This window comes from Pseudoliparis swirei, chromosome 10 (assembly GCF_029220125.1).
Source record: "Pseudoliparis swirei isolate HS2019 ecotype Mariana Trench chromosome 10, NWPU_hadal_v1, whole genome shotgun sequence".
NCBI classification, from domain to species: domain Eukaryota; kingdom Metazoa; phylum Chordata; class Actinopteri; order Perciformes; family Liparidae; genus Pseudoliparis; species Pseudoliparis swirei.
In genome coordinates this window covers 12,519,842-12,537,260 of record NC_079397.1, presented here as the reverse complement: position 1 = coordinate 12,537,260, position 17,419 = coordinate 12,519,842, and the positions used below count along the sequence as shown (strand labels likewise).

At 44.0% G+C, this 17,419-nt stretch overlaps 2 protein-coding genes and 1 long non-coding RNA gene across 5 annotated transcripts in view; 2 read left to right on the top strand and 1 right to left on the bottom strand.

Moving 5' to 3' along the window:
• Nucleotides 1-14,941, bottom strand: part of ccdc146 (coiled-coil domain containing 146) — a 42,167-nt gene extending 27,226 nt beyond the window's left edge. For 2 of the 3 annotated variants that reach the window (XM_056424674.1, XM_056424675.1), the window contains exon 1: nucleotides 13,749-13,835. Coding sequence is in view for 1 of the 3 variants with exons in the window: in XM_056424672.1 (XP_056280647.1) it covers nucleotides 13,749-13,942; nucleotide 14,861 (195 nt within the window). In the remaining 2 variants the exon portion in view is untranslated. Of the gene's footprint in view, nucleotides 1-13,748; nucleotides 13,943-14,860 lie in introns of those variants that run through there. The other variant, XM_056424672.1, reaches the window with a different exon arrangement.
• LOC130200413 (uncharacterized) lies at nucleotides 254-2,008 on the top strand. The gene is made up of 3 exons (XR_008833009.1): nucleotides 254-672; nucleotides 941-1,067; nucleotides 1,191-2,008. It is a non-coding gene; the product is annotated as an uncharacterized LOC130200413 (long non-coding RNA).
• fgl2a (fibrinogen-like 2a) lies at nucleotides 4,099-13,201 on the top strand. The gene is made up of 5 exons (XM_056424678.1): nucleotides 4,099-4,876; nucleotides 5,601-5,805; nucleotides 10,229-10,448; nucleotides 11,272-11,442; nucleotides 11,547-13,201. Exons 1-5 carry the CDS (start codon nucleotides 4,283-4,285, stop codon nucleotides 11,860-11,862), a joined length of 1,506 nt encoding a protein of 501 aa, XP_056280653.1. The 5' UTR covers nucleotides 4,099-4,282; the 3' UTR covers nucleotides 11,863-13,201.
• Nucleotides 14,942-17,419: the final 2,478 nt, after the last annotated feature.

Genomic DNA, 17,419 nt, shown 5'->3' with positions numbered 1-17,419 from the left:
CCTAATAGTCTGAACTTTTTCCACAAACTGCTTTATTTCTGTTGTAATACGCTCAAACTCCAGTTACGTTGTAAAAAAACAAAACTCTTTGATATCTGCCTGTACTCGCCAACACAAAGTGTGATCGACCACAACAGAGCACAACTTCCTGCTGTCTGGAAAGAGGAAATGACCCAAGTTGGGCTGAATAAACCCAAATCCTCACGGCATATATCACAAGAGCAAAACACCAGATCACGAGCTGTGTGAAAAACTAACCCCCAACTATCTGCAATCTCGAAAAAGGAGAAGAGCAATCCTTGAGAAGGGCCCAGACGTAACGATAAGTAACTGCAGTGCTTTAGATTACAGGTACCATTAGCCCTGAATGACTTTTAAAAGGTTGATAGAAAAAGACACACAGCTGTGAAACCTTGGAGAAAGAAAAGTAAACGCAGCGCTGAGAAAGGGTATCCGGTCAACGGCGGTGCAACAACAAAAAAAGGAAAACTACGGTGAAGATTCTCCCTCTGTGTGGCATCGTCGTTCTTTGTGTGTCAACAGGGATGGAAACGATGTTGTTGCCTCTTATCTTCAGAAGCAGGTTGGTAGAGCGAGGACAAATGAGGGATAGCCTCGTCTGTATCAAAGAGCTGCAGAACCCAGGATATCTCGGGTCAGACTGTGTAGCAGGTAATCTAATGGCAATGAACACACACAGACGCTCCAATTACACACACACACACACAGACTGATAACTCACCCAGACTTCAAACATTAGGGATAGCCGATTATGTTTTTCGATTAATTTAATTATTTTGTTTATCTGGCTATTGTCAAATGTTCTAACGAGTGGCCGACCACGTTCCAAGGGCTGAAAGGACAGAGATACGACTGTTGTGAATAATGTAGATCAGGGTCTCTCGTTAATATGATTTACTCGGATGTTTTTTTTTTCCAGGCACTTTGCGGTGGCGGTCGTCCAAGGTCACGCCATGACAAGCGAAAACACCTGACACGTATTCCATGATCTGTGTTCGAAACGTTTGAAGTGTCTTTAAATCTCTCCCTTCTCGCATCTTGAAATGGTAAGTGGGTCGTCGGGTTCGGAGTGAACTCATTCGCCGAAAACCTGTCGTGTAAATCTAAGATTGCACCCTTGAATAAGACAGAATGACACATCAAATATGTTGTTTGCTTTCGCGACGCAGAGGACACAGCAGAGACGCAACAGACGTGCTGGCCGGTGGCCAGACGCTGGGCATTTTTCGGAGGGGGAAGCAGCCTGAAGCGGTTTCAGACAGCCTCTCAAATTACGGTGCCAAGTCTTATCTTTGGAGCGTTGGAGTCCGTTCCTTTACGGCTGCATAAGGCTCGCATGTGTCAAACCACCTTTGAAGTGCAATGCAGACAATCACACATACCTGTCCATCTACTCCCCCCCCCTCCTCATCTCAAGCTTGTGATCTGTACTTCAGAGCAGCAATAAACCTTCCAGTGATACGAGTGTGTGGTGCTGCAGGTATGTGAAGTGTATAACAAAAACAACCTGTGGGCTTCAATACTCTGCAACCTCAGTCAAGGGGGGGGGAAAAAAGAATGACCAGTGAGGAACAGCACTGGGTTCACTGTGTGATGGAGAGGACCGTCATCTCTCTCTGTGTGTCGCTCTACCTTTCTGTCCTTATAGCGGCTGTTTGAACTGTAATCGAGCCTCCGGCCGGATTGAATCACTGTGTTTGAAGAACTTTTGCTCTGCTCTGTTTTCTTTTTCCGGCGACTTCCCCCCCCATCAGGGCCGAGAGCCACTTCGGGAGATGAAATCAATTATCCGAAATTGTGTCACTTCTCTCGAAATGTGACATGTGCATGAGACATCCAAAGCCCCGGAAAGAAAATCCAATTACATGAATCACACAATATGCTGCAACAATTGCCACGTCGCAACAACAGATGATCCGTGCCAAGTTAAGGGTTTTACTACGAGTCCAACATCCAGACTGTACATGTCCCTGGGTGAGGATCCAAAATAAATTCGTCACTATACATTAAAACTATTTGAATAGCTTGTATTGCTGAATCATTTCTTTCTGATGTGCCATGACATTTCCAAAGGTATGAATAATAATGTTTGTGGGAGAGTATAAGTGCGATTTCAATTTCAATCTAAAAACCACAGAGAATGATCTCTCTCTCTCTCTCTCTCTATGTCCTACTTCCCTTCTTTAAAACAAACCAGACCCTATTTCACAATGTGCAAATTTAAGGGAAGCATTAAGCAGAACAATATAAATAAAGAGCAGCCAGCAGTTTCAATAATGATATCCACTGACAGCCTGTGAGGCGAGCAGAGCCATTTGGGGTTTTAAAAAACGAGAGCCTGATTTGCATCTAATTTAAGGGACATGCTGCAGGTGTCCCTTCCTGCATTTTGGGATCAAATTACTTTTGAATTTCCACATGATATCCACAGCGTCTCTTCAGTTCATGAATCATGAGTAATTATTAAATGTTTGTCTCCCACTCGCTACGAGCTCAAAAATACTAAGACGGCAACGGCCAAAAAGCAAGATGGCGACCGTCGAAACTCAAGCCTTCCAAATCGAGTCAAAAACCAAATGTGTGACTTCACGACAGGCACGTGCACAGATAGACCCCTAGTGGTGCTCAAGCACCAGCCCTTTTGCCCTGGATGAGAAAAGTGCCCTTTTTGCTGGAGCCCACTTTTCTTCTTCATTAATAAGTATTTAAGAATAGTCTCTGTCATCAAGTCCTCCCAAATGTGTTTGGATATCTGTCGGGGCATTTATTGGAGTTCTTGTGAGAATTTCGCCCCGACATGCTCCGCGGCGCTCACGCTAGATAGAGAGAGAGAGAGTTTTATAAATGCCATTTAGACAATTTCGATAGTATGTTGAATTTATTAATTCATTTTATAAATGTCACAATAATTCACAGCTTGAACAGAGCAGCTAAACTATGCTAACAACAGCTCTCGGTGTCATGCTATCCATGTGCCACATTGTTTTATGTGGTATGTTTCTCTTTGTTTTGTCTGTTCCAGTTTTACAAAGATCAATCTTGTATGAGTAATTGCAGAGGGTGAAAAGAGTAAACGCAAGAAAAAAACAACACTTGTAATAGCTTCTTACGAACCAAGAGTCATGTCATGCTGGGAAATATCAGATTGAGGCCTAATAACGTTTTTAGTACAGAAGTTTGATATTTCCCGGCATGACCGAACGGTCGAGGTTAGTACGTTGTTTATTATATATCATTTTTGGCTCCTATTATTTTGTAAATGAAAATATATTGTAATTGTTAATAGAAAACATGTCATTTTGTTCAACTCTCATGTCTTCTCACGACACAATGTGTTTCAAGTGTTGCTAGCAACCAACTCCTTAACTTAGAAAAATCATTTTGGCGATGGGTGCCCTTTTTTTTGGTTTGAGCACCTGCCCCCCAAAATGTCTGTGCACGTGCCTGCTTCACGATGACGAAGTTTACTTCTTATCCGTCTGTGCTTATAAATACAGAAAGTCACGTTGTTTGTGCTAATTGAAACACACCTTCTTTACCGCTAGCTGTTGGCAAACATGGATTTGACATTAGTTGGACCCATCTGAGCCGACTTTGGACAATTTTCAACAAGGTTTAGGAATCTCAACCGGGTCACAAGACAAGGACTTTTTTTTGTTGCTACGGACATACAATGTGACAAAACAACATCGCGTGAAAAAAAACATGACCCTAAAAATAAATTGAAGGGAGAGATCCGATGCACTGAGTCATTTCGCTCTTCGGGGAAATGAGCAGCCTCCAGAGTGAGGCGGGACGGCACCATGCGCTGACTGCAGGAAAAGTACCTTCCCTCTCTGTCTCTCTGCGTCTCACCCTGTCTCTCTCTCTCTCTCTCTCTCGATCTCCACAATGCCGCTGATATGGTGTTCTGCATTACGCAATAGTGCTGCCCCTCCCATCCTCTCTAACTCAGCACCCTCCCTCTCTCTCTCTCTCTCTCTCTCTCTCTCCATCCCTCCCTCCCTCGCTCGTCCTGATATTAATGACACAGCTATCTGAGGCAGCGGCAGTTCTCCTGCACACTCCCTCCCGCAGGCTGTGCTCATACACACATACACTCTTCAACCAATACATTCACATACTCTCATACTCACAATCTGCAGCCGCAGACATACACCACGACACACATACAGACACTTTGAGTTCATATCAGAGGCGGCTGCAGACACTTTCACTTTACATGCACTTATTTCTCTTTTAGAAATCCAAAAAAAGGAAAATGAGGACAGTTGTATTTTGCGTTTGTGCCGGTCTCCTGCTCACAGCCACGTTGGTGCCGCACACCATCCGGGCGGCGGACTTCCCCATCAACTCACACCAGAGACGGGACGCGAAAGGACCCTATTCTTCAGGATCTGAATCTGGCACGACTCCCACCTCCTGCCCCATTAAACTGAGACCCTCGGGCCAGTGCGGGAGCTCCGGGGTCGGGGCAGAAGAGGGGGAGGACTGCCCTTACCAGCTCACCCTGCCTCCCCTCACCATCCAGCTGCCCAAGCAGTTCAGGCTGCTGGAGAAGACGATGAAGGAGCTGCAGAGTCTGAAGGAGGTCGTCAACAAGCTGAAAAGCGGGTGCCAGGAGTGCCGCGGGGCGCGGGGCAACGGAGCGTTCGGACATCAGCAAGCTGACCAGGGACACGTCCCCGTTCAGAAGGATGCTGAGGCGGGAGTGAAGCTGGACCTGAAAGGTGGCTCGAGCCAAGAGAGGGGAGATGGGATGGTCCCTGGAGCTACCGTGGACCTTGCTGGAGTGGGGCAGGGTTCTATTTTTGGGAAAATTGCACCGAGCCCGAGCAGTATGCAGGAGATGCAGGTAAGATGCGCAATTCAGTCTCACATAAAAAAATGAGACACTTTTTAACACTTTTAATTGGAATATGCAGCTCTTCACCGAGTAATGAGTTTTTCTTTTCTTTTTTTTTTAACGAATGAAACCTCTAAGTGTATAGCGACAGTATGTATAGTTAGAAAAATATTTCTAGGAATTTCACGTGATTGATACAAAACAATGTCTGTGTACGTTTTGTCAGCCTAGTCTAAATTCACACAATCAATAGTTGAATCGTTGTTCAAACTGTTAAAATCCGGACACATTGAGTTCCAGAAATACATTATTTAGAGCTCTGTACTAAACAAGAGGGGCACTGCACCAATTTCTGTATTTTCAGTGTGACTGTCAGCCTTGTGAAGGTTTTAGTGACACTGACCGGAGCAAATTGAACGACAGTGTTTATCAACACTGTCGGAACAAAGTCACCTAAATGTGCCCACTCAAATGGACCCAGCTGGTACTGGTCAGATGTTAACAGACATGTAAAGTCCCACATGGCACTGATCCACCGGGGGAAATTCCTGTTCCTGTAAACAGGGTGTCAGCGTGAGACACCAGCCAAACGGCCGCAAAGTTTGTTGACCCTCACAGACAATTAAAAAAGCACTTTTCATTTCAACAATAAACGCAGAGTGCCGACTTCAGTAATCCTACCTGCTTTGTATTCTGGGTACGGGAATAATTTCCTTCCTCTGGTTCTTCCCAGGTGAAGCTGAATAAGATGTCAGCCAGCCTGCGCAACGCGAGGAACCAGATCTCGGCCGTGCAGGGGCGTCTCGAGGGGCTCAACCTGCTCAACATGGACAACGTGCAGGCTATGGTTGATAGGCGGGTGGAGAATATCACCGGCGTGGTCAACAAACTCAGCTCCACATGCACCAACCAGTGTGCAGTGCAGAACACCCCTCAGTGTAAGCCTGCTCTCACTCGGAGTACTTTACCAGCATTCCATATACCATTTCTTGGCTATATGAAAAGCTGCAAACCATTTTTTTAAAAGTTCGATACTGCCTCTGAAAGGCTTCTCCATCTCCTCAGCTATTTGATATACATGTATTCTCTCTTGAATGAAACCCCCCCCTCTGCGTTATTTTTCCACTCGGTTCCATCTTTGCTATTTGTCAATCTTTCCGAGCGTGATCAAGAAGACCGCGCTCTCTTTTCTTATCTTCTTTTTTTACTTCCTTGAAATCACCACACATGCACCATACACCTCCATCAGTTTGAGGTTAAAGGGAGGTAAATCTCCTGGCATGGGATCTATCCAATCATGCCCAAGTGGCCACGGCGACTTGTAATCACGATAAACAACCCGGCTCTGGGTGGTCTCCATCACCTATTGAGACCTTGCTTTCTGGGAAATGAGAAATTAAATCTTCCGGGCCACCCAGGACACCGGCAGCTGGTTGCAAAATGCCCTCTCTGATACCGATTTACGGATTACGAAAAACATTCGATGGGAGGAATTTTCCATCAATTTCACACTTTGCTGAGGAAGGGTCAGCAAACACCTCACATGTCCACTGCATCGCGACGACAGAGCCTCCTTCTCACACACAGGGCATCCATAACAAACATCACCACAGCAAAATGACTTGAAGTTGAGGTCAAAGGGATCATTTGAATTACCTCTTATACAACAGACTCCAGTGCCATGACATTCCACTACTATCCATATGCAGAAACTCAGAGAGAAGGGGGGGGGGGGGGGAGTGAAAGAGACAGATACTTGGCGCCTACGCTACTACATCGCGCGAACGTTGAAAAAAAAGGGGCAACAGTTTCCATATTCAGGTTCAGCTCCGTGAAGAAGAAGCCCAGCGATTTAATGGGAGTGGAACGTCACGATGATGGAGACGAGCCCAGCATTCCAAACATTCCCCTTTACATTAACGGAGAAGCTTATCTGGATGAGGGCGCAGTTCAAGTGGAGGCCTCTTTTCGGACTGAAAACTGAATATTATCCCAAGTATCGCACGAGCGAATGTGAATGTGACACCATATTGGGGTTTTTATGTCGAAAACCGATGTGAGGGTAATCCTAAATAATCCCAGCTTTCTCCCTTCTGTGATTTCTTTCCCCCAAATGGGCCACTTTCTCCTTCAAACTCCCTTTCAAGGCTGTCCACCCTCAGTTTATCTGCTCGCCATCTCTCCTCCAATCTTCACTCGTTTTCACTTCTTCTTTTCCTCTCTCTCTCTCTTTTAATCCCCTGTACCGGTGCCTAACCCCTGCCTCTCCCACTACCTCTCTCTTCCTCTGGAGGTCGTGCTCTTTAGTGCTCATTCCGGCATTAAACAACGAGCTCTCGTTATCTCTCGACAACAACACGACGAGTAATGCGAGCGGCTTTTTTCCCAACATTCGTCACGGATGGCGCGCAGGGTCAGTACCACTTGTCTGTGCACATCAATCTGTCATGTTACAACACTCACGCACCGGAAAATTATTCCGCCGCAAGTTATGAAAATCGTGCCTGATGGTGTCTGACAAGAGACAGCTGTTGTTACCATGGAAATACAACGGCCTGTAGTGATAAGACATTTGCGGTTTCGCAAAACACGAGTAAACAGTTGCAGTAATGGATGTTTTACTCGAGTGAAATGTCAAAAAGACATGATTTACAATTCATATGAAATTTGATTCGAGATCTTTTTGACGGGTTTTCCTCTTGCTATCTACTCACGTCACCCCAAGCCTATTATTTACAACGTGAAGTCTCTTATTCCTGGAAATGCAACAGCAGATGCTCAACGCTACGTCCCTCTACAGTTCATGGACGCTGAACGTCATCAGTGCGTCGTGAAGCAAATCATGTGTAAATGGTTTCCCTACCAAGTTGGAGGTGAATCAGTGTAGCATTGCTCAAGATTTGCACAAATCACATTTTAAATACTGTTTTCATCCAAAGCTGGCAGACGTAAGGTGACAGCATCGTCGAAAGAGTATGCCAAGATAATGTTTCCAGGAGATATTATAAGAGACAGATGTGTTTTTTTCATCCAGATAAGAGTTGTCGTGATAGCGCCATGGCAAGAAAATGTGAATAATGGAAACATGGATTTCTAATCCAGCCACACTGGTATACGGCTCATTAGGATATACCACCCAGTTCAAACAACATTCACGCTCAGTGGGTTTAGAAAACCCTCTTTTTCATCCCAAACCTATTTGTTTAAATCTTAAAATGACAGCAGTTGATGAGGAAAGAGCTAATAAAACACCGGCACTCATTACCCAGACATTTCAGGCCAATGTAGAATTGCAATTTCACCATCGAGCAAGACGAACATTCGTCAAGATGCTGGTATCGCTCACCGCTCACCGCTGTGAGCATTAATTCCACCCACTTTGCCCGGCTGCAAGCACTAATCTTCACTCTCACTCCTGTAAGACGCATAAAGGCCTCGAGGTGACTGGAGAGCAATTAATGTTTCTCTTCAGCTACATTAACTCAATTATAAACAAGGAACGGATGCCCAGTCCACTACGCGGGCAGGAACTGCTCGTCTGCAATGGGATGACACGCAACTTCCTCGAAGGAAGGTTGTGCTGCTTTTTGATGAGAATTGCTTTCTGTCAAAAACAGACAGTCGTCTATTTAAGCCGCTACTGTAGGCAGCGATTATACTATCACTTTGGATACACATTTCCTTCCATTACAGGTGCTAATCTAAGTTGACTACTGGCTGTCACACAGTGTGGTTCCTTGAGGACTGGGGTGTCTTCCTCTCATGCCAATCATATGTGTGTGTGTGTGTGTGTGTGTGTGTGTGCAGTCAGCCACACAGACAATGCGGTAGGGTTGGTAGGGTCGTCCATGAAAGCGCGTCAGCTGTCAGCCTTTAGGATAGCGGGCTCGCCGCAGTTGATGGACGTTGTCGAGCCAGAGAGCAGCGGCAGCGTCGGTAAGTGGCTGATATTAGAGTTATTTAGGGCAGGCGCGGTGCCAGAGGAAGTCAAATGAGAGGGCTCTTGTCTGCCTGAGAACACCAGCTGCCCAAACAGATGAGAGGACGAAGAAGGAGAGCTAGATGCAAAGTGAAGGAAACAACGGTCACTTCGAGTGAAGGAGACAGTGAGAGAAATTTACGAGGCAACGCTCGGGAAGTGCAGACAGAGTCGTTGACGTGACAAGGATGAACCTTTTAACGTCACGCTCCGTGTGGACTGAACTACCGTCTGCAGCCATTTTGCACACATTCTGCGGATTTTGACAGGAGCATTTTGGCTGCAAAGTCAAAGCAGCCAAATATCTAAGCGGTGCCTCTATTTGGTGCAAGGAATTCACCAGAGAATCACGAGAGAAGAAAACCCCAAACTAACTTTGTACGAACAGGGACAGTAAGTCGCATTAGTGCACACTAAACACGACTGGGTCTCCCCTCCCCCCCCCCCCCCCCCCCTGTGCTTCCAGACACCTGACGTCTGTTCCTCTGTAATTATGGTTCCCCACCGCCTTTGCCTCTATAATATTCTACCAAGCCACTAAACTGATTTAACAGTAGGACAAAACTGTATCAGCAAAAGACTGCGTCAAACAAACTCAGCAGGGGGCCACATGCTGCCTGCCCAACGACAGGATGATTTAGACCCCAGGTGCCCAACGTGTGGGGAGGGGGTACGCCTCTCTCTAATCCCGTTTTACACGTTCCCACGTTTGTGACTAATCTGTTCCTTTCAAATCCCAAATGCTAACTGACAGCAGCATTTGGACCTTGCTTTGGGTTTGGGGTCAGCAGCTTGCAGCGCGACACAGGGGACTGGAGCAAGAGTTTGGAAAATAAATGGACAGGTATAAGAACACAAGGGGAAGAATTTTTTTTAAAGTAGTGGAGCTGTATGGAACGGGCCTGTGGTGGCGCACAGGGGAAGGTCACTGACTTGTGTCCTTCAACAGTGGCCCTTGCTCTTTCATTTGCTCTCGTTGATGTGAGAGTCCTGCTTGTGAACCTCAGGTTGCGAAGCAGAGGATGGGGTAGAGTGTTCTGCTTCCTGAAAGATAGAAGACCAAACTGGGTTTTATGCTTGATCACTTGGTGAACTTCAACTTGATCCACACGTGGAAATGGGGAATAATCTGGTGACGCGTCGTCCCGGAAATTTAATGAGGACTCAGAACATGGTTCAAGCTGGATTTCTAGCTAATTAAAAAAATGTTGTTCCCTTTCTTCAGTCTGTGTCAGCCTTACAGGCCGTTTCTATTACTGTCCCATGGTAGAGAAGAGAAAAATGTCAAAGCAAAGGGAAAAAACTTTAATATCGCCTTGTAACATCTCATTAAAACTGCTCTCTTTTTCTCTACCCCCTCACTCTCCCTGCATCTCCAAAAGTCATCTTAGCCCCTCGGGATTGTTCCGACTACAATGTGCTGGAGGTGAGGAAGAACGGCGTGTATCGGGTGACCCCTGATCCCCGCAACGGCACATTTGAGGTGTTCTGTGACATGGAGTCCTTTGGAGGTGGATGGACCATGATACAGCAACGGCTCGATGGGTCCGTCAGCTTCAACCGCACCTGGGCCGAGTATAAGAAAGGCTTCGGGAACCTGAGGTAATGGAGCGAGAGAGTCTGTCAAATCTTCACTGGCATTTTTTTTGGGGGGGGGGTCTTATTCTTTCGGAAAAAATGTGACGATGGTTGGAAGTATTTTAGAAATGTTGGTGAAAAAATCTAAACGCTGAATTTCATTCTATTTGTAAAAACAATAGGAGGCAACAATATCACATAGAGTAGGTAGAAGATGGTGGAGTTCACATATGACCACAAAACGGTTATAATGCAGGGTAGTAAACTTTAAGTATGAGAACATGTTATGGTCATGTTTTTAATTGTTTCTTGTACGTTTCCCATATTTATGGAGGTAAAGAAATACAAAATCACCTGAGTACAATAAACCCAACTACACGGAAGCTGCAGATAATACACTTTTTGACTACAATTAATGATTTAAGTTGAAAAAATGTTCAATACAAACTGTTAATGTCAGAAAATTAGTTCAAGAGAAAATGGAGGGAAGCAGCTTAGTCCTATTGACTCATATTTTTGTTGTAATGCAGTTCCTCGACTATACCTGGATTACAATTTCAGCAAATAATTCTCTAGTCTCCTTTCTACTTCAGTAGGAATTACCCAATAATTACCTCTTGATAACCATGCCTCAAGATCTAGTGTAACCTCCCACTGAAATAATAATATCTCCTCTAATCCTTCTTTTACTAACGCAGCACCCTCCCCTTGCATCTCCTCCTCCTCCGCTCATGTGATACATTAATTTCGATGAAGTAAACCGCAACCACTTTCTCACCGAGCACACAAGCACACAGTTATCGAGCTTGTTATGAATCTCTCGTTGCTCCTCCTTCCTCTGCTGTAGAAGTGAGTTCTGGCTGGGCAACGACCACATCCACTTGATGACCAAAGCCAAAGACATGGTGCTGCGCATCGAGCTGGAGGACTTTGAGGGCGTCCGGGAGTATGCAAAGTACGACCAGTTCTACGTGGCCAGTGAATTCCTTCGCTACCGGCTGTCCATCAGTGGATACAGGTATAAGATTAGATTCCGCGCGCGTGCGTGTGAGTGCATGTGTGATAAAATATTCAGAAGCAGGCATACATTTTTTATATCTATATATCCGTGTGTCATTGTAGCGGGACAGCTGGGAACGCGATAAGTTTCAACAAGCACTTCAACCACGACCAGAAGTTTTTCTCCACGCACGACCGAGACAACGACATGTACCCCTCCGGGAACTGCGGCGCCTACTACAGCTCCGGCTGGTGGTTCGACGCCTGCATGTCCGCCAACCTCAACGGGAAGTACTATCACAAGAGGTACAAGGGCGTGAGGAACGGGATCTTCTGGGGAACATGGCACAACATGTCGTCAGAGTACTACCCGACTAACTACAGGCAGGCCTTCAAAACTGTCAAGATAATGATGCGGCCCAAGAACTATGCTCCTTAAGAGGACAGGTGATTATTAATATAGACAGACAGATAGATGGACGAACACACACAAAGTCAGAAAAATGGATGAACAAGTAGACTCAGAAACTCACGCACACGAGAATAGCCGAGCATTCGCACACATTTACACATGCATACGTGTACACCGAAAAATTATTTACGCCCTTTAGACCATTTGAATGCATTCACAATCAAAGTAATTGAGACAAAAAATGTAATCGTGATAGTACTTATTTCCACTGCAGTGAGTGTGGCCTTCCAAATGTTGGATTGCAATGATGATATGAAAGAACAATGGACTATGAATGATGATGGACTAATATTAAAATAAAATAAAACACATGCAGTGTAAAAGCCGGCCTCTCGCAGGGGCTATAATATTATACGGAGGGTTTACGGTGAACTATTTCCCACTGTTTCCCCATTTCTCCACTCGGTGTCCTGCTGCCTTCTGCTATAAACCCCGCTGAGACACAGCACAGCACACAGTCGTAGTAAAAACTAATGAGCTGTCATTTTCTCTGCTCTAAATGGTTTCATAATTTACAGCAGTCACTCAAGTGAGGGATACGAGAGCTGACGATACAGTTTTGAGTGGCTCTGAAATTCATTGTAAAACGACTTCACGCTTTGGTCAGTCACTACAGGAAGTAATATATACGACACACTTTGGGCAGCAGCTCACCAGTAATGGCTTCTCTGACGTTTGTTTAATCACACTTTGGGGCACTTTGCTAAAATACTGTCATCCTGTACATTATAAAACATCTCAGTATGACAATGCAGACTGAGATACATTTCTATTGGATCATTTCCAAGTACATTCTGCATTATTGAGTAGATTCTTCTTGACAGCAGCCGCGAAGCTGGACACTGCTGCAAGAAAAACTGTTCCAATTGTATTTCCATCATTATCTCTAGCAGCACTGAACTACTGCTCATCTCTGGACGTCATGCACCAGTTTTCACATAACAATCACCACTTGTACAATACTGCCACCTAGTGTTAGAAAACTGTATAGCGTCATTTAATCCATTTTCTACACACTGTGAAGGATGGGGAAAGAAATGCTTCACTTTGAGGACATGTACAGTATTTATTTTATTTTGTGAGGTATGATAGCTTTTATATAATACTTAAGTGGCACAGTACAAGGTCTAATGTATTGACATTTGAGCAATGATAAAGTGTGCATTATTGTGACCATTTATAGTAATTATGTGTGTATTTGGAGCTTTGTCTGTACAATATTGATCTTTTCTATCATTCATATTCCACCGTCATGCCAAAAGATATGCACTTTTTATATTAAAAAAGTAATAAAGTTCTAACTACATGGCTGTGTACATTGCAGTGTTTGGTATGTTGAAACCACATCGATGCCCATTCATCTGTATGCACGCGTCGTAATGAATGTATACAAAGATCTATACACGTTTGGCATTAGAATCCATAAGGAGGAATCCCAAAGGTGTGGGCTATTTGGCGTCTGTAACAATTGAGGGATGAGGCCTATTATAAATGGAATAATGAGGTAGTGACTCAATAAAACAGCTCAAAGAATGAGTTCATATGGACTTCACAGAAGATGAATGACCAAACATGACCTTAATGTCTGTTTACTGTATGTGACAATCAAGTTAATAAAAACGTACTGTGCTCATCCACATGATGATTTCAATTTCCAAGTATTCCCTTTTGTTGAAACATTAAGCTTTCAGGTAAACGTTGTAAGGCACACACATCCACGTCTCGTACCAAGAGATATTCTACGCATCAATTTAGCTGGGAAATAAAATGATTGAGTTTTTTACACTGCCAATAAACCTACGAAATGCCATTCACAGGAAATGTGATCCTCTATCAACATGCACGAGTCTTACCTCATCTAGGCACTGGAAAGCAGGGGTAGCAGTGGCATCAGTGCTAGCAGAGGGTTGCTCCTCTGGGAGTGCAGCATCAGGTGCAAGGGCCACTAGAGGGTTGTCTTCCATCCCCCTTTCCGCCTCCTCTTGTTCTTTCACCTCCCCTCCACCATTGGGATTCCTACTATCCTGCTGCTCCTCAATTAGACTCACTAATGCAAAACATAGAGAAAGATACCGTTGATCAACCAATCGTATAGAACCACATGGAGGGGCAGATGATTGGAGGAAGATGGACAGCAAGGGGAGAAAGAGCGATGCAATTATGGAGGATACTAAACAATTATCAGCACTAGGCAATGCATTATGGGTTTCTTGCAACATTTGTACTTTCTCTGTAATTTCCTCAAAGGGTGAGTAAGGCTTTTATAAAAAATCAGGAGAGGGGAAATACCAGCAAACCGGAAATACTATCAAGGACACACTAGTAGGCTACCAACTAGAGAGAAAATGTACATTTAAAGTGGACTTTTAAGGATTGAAGTCTTTGCATTCAACAGAAATACAAAAACAGACGAATAAATAATAATAATAATGATATGACCATAAACTACAGGCAGAGTAAACAAGAGTAGGCTATAACTTAAATACATACGTGTTACTTTTTGGGGCTTTTATTGAGAAGGATTCGAGTTGGAAATCAGTTTCCGGGTGAATATCAGACTAAAGACACATTTTAGTTTTTTTGATTAGAAACAACAGCATTTTGGGGCATTTAAATAATAAAAAGTATACAATGTGTCGTTTGTAATTGTACACGCGGTAACGTAGCTCGTTAAAAGTCTTTTACCCCGGGCCCAACCGACACGAGCTTACCTGCTCGGTGTCTTTGAAGCACCGACACGCAACGATACATGGCGTGCACTTGCACACACAAAAAACTAAAAAGGCACCTGTAAAATGTTGTGTGACATTCTTCTTGGCCGGTGTGTGGCCCACGGTTAAAACCGTGTGCACGTGAGCTGAAACCTGTAGCCTACGCGCGAGCTCACGACTTTAAGTTGCAAGTAGCGTCACTGAGTTTGTGTCGGTGTTCGTCTGCTTAGACACATAAATAGTAAAAGTCTTACTTTTGAATGTCTTGAATCCTCGCACGCGTTTTAACGACTCCGTCCCTCGGTCGCGTGACACTTGAAGACTTTACATCAGTGTTTGCAGAAACTCAATCACAGACTTCTCTCTGCAGGCTGGACGACTTGTTGTGTTTACCTTAGCAACTGAGTCATAGGTCCCTAATAACGTCATAGAGAGTACATTATTTTTCACATTGCTTATCTATAAATAAATAAAGATTTAGCTTTTGTTCCTTACATTTACAAGTTGATAATATACACATATGAAAGAGTTTAAAACAACCCACACAAATAATCCCGAACCTTAATTGTACACTTACAATGAATGTCCAGCAGGTGGCGTGAACTAGTATTGCACTGTGAGTTTGCACACGATCAACATGTGTCCTGCGTCGCCAACAGAGACCAGCATCAAAGGTCAGCTGACCCTGAACACGCTGAATGGAAGCACTCACATTTAATTGGATTTATCTGACCTGAATCCAAGGTGAAAGGGGTGGTGATGATGTAATGCTGCTGTTCTTTCCCACAGTGCACTCTGGGAGCTGGCGAGAACCATTACTCACTCCCTGCAACAGCAACAGCTGCAGAGTTGTGTTATCTCGGTGATGTATGTGTGTGCACCCCAATATGTGTGTGTATGAACGAGCTAGAAATCAATTTACGTTTTTCAGTCAACATTATAATAAGTAAAAGCAGACCTGGACATATTACAAATGAAAAAGAAAAAGAGAGCTGGATGCTGAAACGCAAGAAGCACCTTCTCCTTAATGGTATGTTCAGCCTTGAATCTCTGTTGGTGATGAATTATGGGAGATAAACTGTTTCTTATTTCGTATATGTTCCTGATTTACATTGGGTTTCCTGTCTGGTGCACACGTTACCCTCCACAAAACCATCTGGCTTCACATTGGGTCCAGACTGTATTCACAATGCTTTGAGGATGAGTGGATCATTGTGTGCAGGTAGAAAGGCGAGCACATAAATATGCAGAATCTCTTACAACACATGCATTTATTGAGTATTAATGTTTTTTAGGACTTACATATGATCTTGCTGAGTTCAATTGGCATCATTACAGTAATGACTTTTGCTATTATGCAACTTTAATTCCCCTTGACCTGGACCAACTGATGGTAACAATTTGGTGGTTTTGGCAGACAAGATATGCGATTTCTTGGTGCATGAAGTCAACAAATGACTAACACTCCAATAACTGATTTTCCAGTGATTGCAATTTAGTTTGAAACTCTATTCATAGATTGCCGTCCGTTATAATGACACATCTTGTTTTTTAATGTTGGGCACAAACTCCATCTGCTGTTTTTCCATCTTAAGCAAATATGAATGAAGGCAGGAAATGCAGGATAGTGCCATCCTCCTTGTACATTTAAGTCTTTTATTAAACCTATTAATTATGCAGACCTAAAATTGTTAAAGCTGAACAAATCACCCCAGCCTTTAGGCTGAAGATTATTTTGCAGAGGTTTCTAAAATTAACATTGAATCCGTTGCAAAAGTCAATATGCTAACTTCTGATTCCTGGCAGACTCCTGCTTACCTTGTGTTAACAATGTGCTCCTTCTTGTGCCTCTAGGGTTAACACTTTGGACCAAATAAAGCATAAAACCCAGTTTTATAGCTATTTCGGATGAGAAAAACATAGAATTGCAAACGTGGGAATAATAGAAAGACCCTGAAAGTTTAAGAGTTTTTGCTTCAGGTTACCATTTGTTGCTCATTTAAATACATAAACTGTACGATTATAATCCCTAAACACACATTTTCTGAATCACTTTACCTTTTTACCTCATTCAAACTGATTAAATATGCTGACTGTGTGTTTTATAAAACTCAGTTTCACCGTGCCAGGCGAAATTGCTGACATGAGATTATTGCGGTGCTGTGAAGTTTAACGATCTGCGGCAGATGTTGGTGTTGCTTGTTGAATCTGCCTCCTGTTTTTTTCTGATTGGCTATTGTGTAGCCCATTTCTTTTTTTTTATTGGCTGATAAGTGGCACCTCACAGCAGAACTCCAGGGGAGCGCTTGATTCCTCCACGGTGAGGGCAGCGCGGCCAGCTCATGTTGGCGCGCTGCGGCACATTAAAACATTAACTAGCCGAAAGTTTTTTCAGCGTGAGAAATACGATGTGTGGCGGGAGTGCGTGACGTAAGACCGAAATGCGTGACTGGCCCAAAATCAGAATTTCTTTTGCCGTGAGAAATTGGTTGTGTGGCGTGAGAGCGTGTGAAAACATGCAAAAGCGTGTGTCACACGGCGAAACCGTGAGAGTTGGTAGCTCTGCTTAAATGGTGATTGGGGGGTATTTTTTTTTTACGACTCCGACCACCTCCAGGTTCCTCTTTCATGTGTGGTTGGTTGTTGTGATTTAACTATTTGAAATGTCTTAATTACCCCCCCACACGTACACGTGCGCACGAACACAATGTGCAATGTTCTTTTCCCATGCACACAATGAATCTGCTGTTACAACGTCTCTTGTCAAAGACTTTGTACCTCAAGACAAGCCGTCTGGAGGGAGTTTATAAACA

Coding starts and splice junctions, on each gene's coding strand:
- fgl2a (XM_056424678.1), top strand. CDS start 4,283: ATGAGGACAGTTGTATTTTGCGTTTGTGCCGGTCTCCTGCTCACAGCC. Junction 5,806..10,228: donor AGTGCAGAACACCCCTCAGT/GTAAGCCTGCTC, acceptor CATCTCCAAAAG/TCATCTTAGCCCCTCGGGAT. Junction 11,443..11,546: donor CTGTCCATCAGTGGATACAG/GTATAAGATTAG, acceptor GTGTCATTGTAG/CGGGACAGCTGGGAACGCGA.